General features: G+C 43.7%; 1 protein-coding gene across 1 annotated transcript in view; it reads right to left on the bottom strand.

The window, feature by feature from the left end:
* Window positions 1–839: 839 nt before the first annotated feature.
* Window positions 840–8400, bottom strand: part of AGBL2 (AGBL carboxypeptidase 2) — a gene marked incomplete at both ends in the record, with an annotated part of 33805 nt that continues 26244 nt past the window's right edge. The window contains 5 exons of the mRNA XM_084248467.1: window positions 840–1013; window positions 2443–2532; window positions 5061–5168; window positions 5656–5781; window positions 6734–6800. Coding sequence (XP_084104593.1) covers window positions 840–1013; window positions 2443–2532; window positions 5061–5168; window positions 5656–5781; window positions 6734–6800 — 565 coding nt within the window. The remainder of the gene's footprint in view (window positions 1014–2442; window positions 2533–5060; window positions 5169–5655; window positions 5782–6733; window positions 6801–8400) is intronic.

The raw sequence follows: 8400 nt of genomic DNA, 5'->3' as shown, positions 1-8400 counted from the left end.
GTAATGAAAATCAGGTTGCCACGTGGTTCTCATCACTAGTCAGTGGTGATGGCTGGAAAAGTTTAAAGGTGATCATGAATAACTAACTGGCAGTGAGCTTGCTCTCTAGTGTGCTGGGAGAAAGGGGAAGTCATATAGGTGTGAACAGGAGGGGCTGTCTGACCTTAGCAGGCTGACAGGACATGACCTTAGCATGACCTTAGCAGGCTGACAGGACAGACTGGAGACAGCAGACTGCTCAGGGGGAGAGGAAATAGAAACGATCTGTTCACTTAAGACTTCAGTTAACCCTTCAAAAGAAACAACTGGTTATAGAGAAAGATTTTTAATAGGTTAAAAAGCTTACATAACCATGTTGAACATAATACATGCAAACATTAAATTCCGGTCACTACATGAATTGTCTTCTCTGTGTGGAAACACCTTGCCCCTCCCACCCCCAGCCCTGCCAACCTGGTACACAACAGTCTGAGCACCATTCGTCCTTAGAAAGCTCGGACACCAGACTTTAACACAGGGCATTCCCAGACCATGTTTAAATTGGAGTTGATCTTTTAAAACTGATTTGCACATAATTTGAGAGACTGTCTATTGGCTAAAAAGAGGTAGAGCTGTGTTATAATTTCCTGAGCACAGCCTTCAATTTCTGATAAAGCTTTTGTATACATCATAGTAAATTTTCATTTTATGAAAAAATAAACTCGTGAGGTCTGCATCTTGAAGGCATATGCACAGTGCTATTAGCACATCTGTAAGGTTGGTGCATAGTGGACACACTCCCCCCAACACATCTAATCCCAAAGATGCCCAGAAAGGCCTGAGAGCGTGGTGCTGGCAGCCTAGGGGTAGGTGAATACGTGCAAGGCTGGGTACTGGGCCATGGGAGCGCGGGCTCTCTTGGTGGCAGGATATCTGTTCTGGGACCAGTTTGGCTTGATAGATGGAGCTGGCTTTTGGCTGGTGTTTGTGTTTCTCTTTGGAGAGCATGATAATGGAAATCCTGTCTTCTCTCTCTGTGCAAACAAGATATCAAAGTTGAATTCACTTTATGTTGCAATTTCTAAAGCTATAGTTGGCTTTACATGGAGTTAGTAAGAAGTATTTGCATTTTCCTCACTTACCAAAGCAGTGACATTACAGGGCAAAAGGGAATCAAGCATTGTCCCAGCCCCTCAGATAAAGAAAGTTCCACAGACAATATTTTTATTGCCCTGAGAAGTTCAGGGACTATATTTTATAAGCTGTCTGGAAACATTACACAACAGAAGAGAAGAACTTGATCTCTCTAGGTGGGAGACTGCCCCACTTTTTTCAACTCTGCTTTCTGACATGCCATGGAAACTAAATGCTTCCACCTGTGCCGAGGGTCACTGCAGGGGGAGGTGCAGCACACCTGTACTGGAGAAAAGTTACCCTAGAAATGTGAAGAAAATGAAGTGAAGTCATAGGTTCGGATGATATTCATCCGCTACAATGGGTTTAATTGAAACCGAGGTTACGTGTTATAGCCTATGTAGCATGTTTCAATTGTGAAATATGGTTTAGCCACCCACAGGCTTCTTTCAATGAATGCTGAATGAGGACCAAGGACAAGTCTGCCAGGACAGAAATTTGATTTGTCTTTACTTAAATCTCTTTTTCTTGCTCTCCAGTCTGTTATACCCTAGAGGATGAGCTCTCCTGGAGGACCAGTGCCTTGAAGGAGGGGTCATGTCTTCCACATTGGGTTCTCCATAAGATAGATGAGAACATCAAGCCATGGACTTGGGAAGACAACTGGGACTTCACCCTGGGAGATCTGTCCATTCTGTATCTAATATGCCTCCATTAAACCAGTGGTTCTCAATCTTTGTTCCACCAGGACACAAGAGAGCAACACTCTCCCACAGGTGTACCAGGGCTGTTTGAAACAGCTTCTGTTTCTCCATCTCTTTTTCATCCCTCTCAGAATATACAAGTGCAGGAGAGATGTCGTTATAGGGATAAATGTGGACTCATTTTAACTTACTCTTTTAAAGAAGCAAGTTATTCATAAGCCTCAGTAATGAACAATCATGGGTACACTGGACATGAGGTACAACTGATGGCAACCTCCGCTTGCTGCTGGTATGTCCTATGGTGGAGAACTGCTACATTATTCACTATGGCTGTTTCACCTGAAATCTTACCACTGAGTTACAAAGCAATGGCTACCTAACAAATGTGTGTGGAAATAAAATTCCGTTCTCCATGGCAAGCTATTAGCACAAATGGGCATCCTCTGGTCCTGCAGGACCTTGGGGGCTGTGTGTGTGGGTACGAACTACTTAGATCTTTGCCTGAGCCGAACAGATTCAAGAAACTGAGGATTGCAGGTCACCACCCTCCAAATCATGCAACACATTTGAAAACCAAATAAAACTAATTTCAGATACATATATACATATATATTAAGAGAAATACCTGCATACTCTCTTTATTCTTAGTCACAATCAAGGCAGTCATTTTTGATGGGTCCAAGGAGGTACCTTTGTCTCTTCCATTTAACTGTGACTAAAATAAATTAATACATTCTCACTAAATGTTCCATTTGGACAAGTGATTATAGAGAGCTCACGTCACTTGAGTGTCTGTTGCTCATACATGTCAATGTATTGTGGTCTCTAACACACAAAGAGAGGCAGGTCACAAATGAATCCTAATTCAAAGAAAAGAAGAAAACTAGCATACCCTGAGTGCCGCCACATGCCAGGCACATCACAACTTCATCCACTTCTCCCAACAACCTAATGATATAGATATAATCACCCCAATATTCAGATACAGAAAGACAGTCCCAGAGTGGTTAAGTAACTCACAGGAGATTACAAAGTAAAGCTAGATTTGAATTCAAGACAAACTTTAAAGCCTATGCCCATCCCATAATCACTAACCCCAAACAGAGATGGGCATGCTCTGTGGGGATTCCGTGATGTAATCAGTGGGGCCCCATTATATTGCTGTTAGCCACTGGGTAGCTTTCACCACAGGATAGCACGCCACATGAGGAGAGCTCAGTTTGCACCCTATCCACTAAGAATCAGCTACCATTGTACCAAAACCTATTTTCACAAATAAAAGAATCAAGGCTTTTAAAGCCACAAAACTCCAATGTGCTAAAAGTTGGTTGGGTGCTTCTGTGGTGTTCCCATTGCATTCTACTCTGTGAGGTAATTCCCTGCTTACCTGTGAAAATCCCCAGTGGGCTCTAAGGTCCCTGAGGCAGGGCTAGGGCTCTGTTCAATGACAGTGCTGCACTCCCTCCTCTATAAGAGGGCCTGGCATGTGGGAGTTACACAATATAATTTGGTTGGATAGATGGGGGTGAGGTGGCCTGTTGTTCTGAGTATAAAATAACAAATCACCAATAGTTGACATAAGATTTGAGTGGTGTCTAATCCAGAGCAGTGCCAGTGTCTTCTCTAATTTTATTTTATTTTATTTTTTTAAGATTTATTTATTTATGCATACAAAAGCTGGGGTACAGGCCAGAGATGTGGGGGTAGGGGAGTGAGAAGATCCACCAGAGACAGTGGGGAACAGAACAGGCAGACTGACTGAAATACACTGAGGGGAGCAGTAGGCGAGGCAGGAGAGGTCTGCTGCATCATGTGGGTTTCTCCCTGGCTGGCCAAGGATCGAACTCGTGCTGCAGAGGCTGCGGATTGCTTCATAATGCAGTGCTTAACCCCTTGCGCCACCAGGGAGGCCCAATCTCCTCTAATTTTAATGTCCCCCGCTCCCAGTGGCACTGATTAATTCAGATGACATAGCTGGCTGTTGCACTTTTCACCCAGTTGGGAGAGAAGTGCTAAGTGGAAAAGTCAGTGAATCTGTGTGACAGTGAAGGGTGCAGCAGAATCAAGAGCTCTGAAATAAACCTGCACATATATGGCCAATTAGTTTTCTACTAAGGAGCCAAGAATATATGATGGGGGGAAAGTTAGTCCCTTCAGCTAACGGTGTTGGGAAAACTGGATTCCACATGCAAAAGAATGAGATTGCACCTCCATTTTGTATCACACATGAGTCATACATAATGCCTTTCAAAATTTACAGACCTGACACCATGAAACATAGGTGGCAAACTCTTTGACATTGGTCTTGGCAATGACTTTTTGAATTTGATGTCAAAAGCAACAAAAGTAAAAATAAACAAGTGGGACTATATTAGACTTAAAAGTTCCTGCACAGCAAAGGAAACCACCAACACCTATGGAATGGGAGGAAGCATTTGCAAACAACACTGTATGCAGCCTTAAGAAAGAAGGACAGGGCCTCCCCTGGTGGCGCAGCGGTTGAGCGCAGGGCTGCGAAGCTGCCCGCAGCCTCTGCAGCGCCGGTTCGAACCCAGGCCACAGGTGAGGGTCCCACATGGCATGACAGACCTCTCCTGTCTCGCTCGCTGCTCCCCTCAGCAGTGTGTTTTGTCAGTCTGCCTGTTCTGTTCCCCACTCTGTCTCTGGTGAAGCCTCTCACCCTCCCGCACATCTGGCTTGTACCCTGGTTCTTGTATAAAATAAATAAATAAATCTTTAAAAAAAAAGAAAAAGAAAGAAGTACATCTTGTCACTTGTGACAATGTGGATGAACCTAGAGGACATCATACTAAGTGATGTAGCCAGATGGAGAAAAACCTAGACTGCCTGGTATCACTTATCTGTGGAACCTGAAGCAGAGAACAGAATGGTGGCCACTAGAGGCCAGGAGGTGAGAGAAGAAGGGAGAGAATGGGTAAAGGATACCAACTCTTAGCTATAAGATGAATAAGGTGTGGGAATCAAATGTCTGACATGGCACCTGTAGCTGATAATACTGTGCTGTATGATTAATCTTTGCTAATTGAGTGGAACTTAAGTGTTCTCACCAAAAGGGAAAAAAAATAGGTACATAGGTGAGGTAATGGATGTGTTAATTCAAGGCCAGGAATCCTTCCAAATATGTATGTATATCAAATTATCACATGGTATATTGAATTCTAGTATAAAAAATTTAATCATCTTTTCATGAATGAGTAAAAAAAGTCAAAGCAAAAATACTACCTCATTCAATCTTGGTCTTTCACTTTTCACTGTTGATGAACTGGTATTCTCTGAATTTCTGAAAAATGTAGGCTGCTTTTGCAGAGTAGAAGCAAACCCTGCCCTTTCCTAGAAGGATTGAGTGCAAAGAGAATATTTTTCAATTGATCCACTGCTGTCAATCTACTCACAATTGACCCACTTTATCCAACAGTAAAACTCCCAGGCCTGAAAGCACTTTCATCTTAAGAAAGCAGGGCGATGGCATGGGTGTGGCAGCTGGGAGGAAGATTGGGAAGGAGTACCCAGATGTTCTCAGCCTGGACTGGGCCTTATCGCTCCTCTCTGGACTAGCTTTCTACAATCACCCTCTCCTTCGGGAAATCCACACTCAGGGAAAGTCAGACTTGGCATGCCGGAATGTGCTAGAGGACCAGCAGGCCAAAGCTGCAATCTGCTCAGAGGTGTCCAGAGTACCCGTGGACAGGGAAATCAAAGCAGAAAGAAGTTCAGTCCCCACTCCCTTTCTGGTTTAGAGTAAACTGTAGCCTCTTGTCCCGCTCCATCTATGGAATAATCTCTAAGTAGACAGAAGCAGGCAGCAGAGCTTTCTTACCGGGGCATCTTCCGTTAATTTTAACTTCGGCATCAAATTATTTTTCTGATACTGTTTATTGCGTTGTTTCCTAGTCTGAAGTGGTTTCTTTTTTTTCTTCTTGTACAACTTCTTCTCCTGATTCAACTATTCCAGAAAGAACAGAAAAACTAGTCACTGAGGAGTCCGGAGGCATCCCTGTGAAGAGGTGGTGCTCCCTTCACACCACACGCAAGGCACAAGGACTGACCCAGTGTGCAGGCCTCACAGTGCTGAACTGCTTTTGGTTGGGAGAACAAAGAGTTCAGTGAGCTCTTTACTGGAGGTCACTTCCCATTCAATACCCCTCAAAGCCCACCATTACAGACACACTGCCAAAGGAGTTCCTGTCCTAATAAGCAAATATCTGTGATTTACAAGATGAAACCAGCCCACTTGTGGCCAGAATGTCAGGTAGACAGTGCTGTGCATTAGAAGTGTGGTTTGATTGTTACCACAGGTCGCTATGATGATTAAGGTCTAATGTTGTAGGTTTCTGAGGTGTGAAGCTTATACTGGTGATGCTGTAAATCCAGCTGAAGACATTGTAGGGTTCAGTCTGATCTGGCTGGCTTCCTCCTAGACACTGACTTAATCTTATGCCATGAAAGAGATACTTCTCAGTGCAACCAGGAAATTGTGTGTGTTATAAACCACAACAAATACCTTGTTACCAATGCTCTTACAACATCTGGGTAAGAAAAAGTATATGAACAGATGGAGCAAAAAGATGACTTATTATGAAAGTATAAAAAAACTGGACTACATGAAAAAAACAATTAAAAAATGATGCAACATTTTTATTACTTAACATGGATTTCACTTTTAGTTGAACTTTCTTTTCTCACTTTTAGTTAACTTTGGAATTAATCTGGAGTCCCTCCCCACCACCGCCCCAATTTTAAAAACAAAGTTATCAAGGACAAAAATGAAAGAATCCAGGGAGGTTAACCAGTTAGGACATTATTGCTATATTTTCTGCAGATTTTAGAATAATTGGAAAAGTCCATCAAATTACTAATTTGCTATTTCCTGGGTGCAAGAGTCTATACAACCTCACCTCATCAGCTATGTTCAGTAGGTGAATAGGGAGGCCATCTGAGAGGGAGCTGTCAGAACCACTGGTGCTGTTTTCAAAAGGAGAGAAGAGATCACCTGTTATTAATGTCTAGGAAGTGTGACAGTTCCCAGACCAGCACATGGGATTAAGTTATCTGGTCTACCTTCATTGTTTCAGTTATTATTTCAGTTACTAAGAGTTCCTGACAAGCATATTCATGCATTTATTCTGGACATCTACAGCATGTTGGTAGTGCATTAGTCACAGGAAACAGATATGAATGTGGCAGAGTCCCTGTCCTCCAGGAGTGTGCAATCTATGTGCCAAAATAAACACCGGGCAGAGGGGCAAAGCTGTGTTGGCAATGATGGCACGAGGTTGTAGGATTCTTAATATGCAGCCCCAGAGATACCAGGGTTTTTTGGGGAGCAGGAGCTTTGTCTCATGCATTGCTGTCTGGCCAGTTGGACTAATTCAGAGAGCAAGGATCCTTCCAGGTATGCTTTGAAAAAGTGTTGAAAAAAATAAATTTAATAACAATGAATCTATCGGGCAGAGGCTAGCAATATTAGTTTTTTTCACCCCAATTCTCCCAAAGTTTTGGATGCACATCTAGACTGATCTAAAGTCTTGCCCCACAAATGTCCCTGCTCAATCTCTTTCTTCAAGGACTAGGGTGAATTAGGACTTAAGAGAATTAGTCCCTTCCCCTTTCATCATATCCTTTGCTTAAGTGTCACATTGCATTTTCTCCCTTCTTGGAGCACGGCTGGCTGGAACTGAGAGCTGTGCTCCAAGAAAGGACCTCCATATGTAAAAACCTTTTAGGCATAAAACTCAAGTGTCCTGTGAATGACAAAATATCTTTTTCCCAAGTTTTTTGTTCTTTCACCTCCCCCACCTCCAGCGCTTAGAGGAGCTCCACAATAAGACAGCAGGAGGCCAGCCCTATCTTCTCTAACTCCCCATTCCCTGTTCTCACAAGGCTGTTCCAGCCTGAGGAGTTTTTGAGGTCGCTGGATAACAGCCTCTGATATCCCTTTCAGAGATAACAGAAATTTGAACAAACTGGACAAAAGCATTAGGTGCAGTATGCCCCAGGAGATATTGAAAGTGACGTGCACACACAGACAGCAAACTCGCACTGGGCTTGTGCACTCAGGGTCTGCTTTCCTATGTGATGGTGAGAGCAGACAGGTGGACCCCTGGGGAGGCTCATGGAGGCTTGATGAGCAGCGGGCAAACTGGTATCAATAATTCCTAATTAAATGCACCAGTGGATTGCTCTCCAGACTCTCACTGTTTGATTCCCTTGGGATCTATACATCTGAGTTGACATGCAGGGTGCACACAGTTTTGAGGCTGAGACGGGAGGTTGGTACAGTGGTCTGGAAAGTTCAGCAAAGAGTTCTGGGAGAGTGAAAGGGGTAACATGGTGAACAGGGCACCCTGCTTGGCCTGGTTTAAGGTTCCCAAGGAGACATTTGGGAGACTCAACTAGTAGAGCTGCTTTAGTGCTAAGGTGTTTATGTACCTGAGACTGGGTGGGAGAACTGTCCTCTCCCCACTGTCCACCATGGACCACAGTGCAGCCTCTGGCAGAAGACTCCTAGGCCAGCCAAGAAACTTGGCTAAGGGCAGCTGGGACAGGTTTGAGGCACTTTGGC

This window comes from Talpa europaea (assembly GCF_964194135.1).
Source record: "Talpa europaea genome assembly, chromosome: 1".
Lineage (NCBI taxonomy): Eukaryota > Metazoa > Chordata > Mammalia > Eulipotyphla > Talpidae > Talpa > Talpa europaea.
This window is presented reverse-complemented; position numbering and strand designations above follow the sequence as displayed.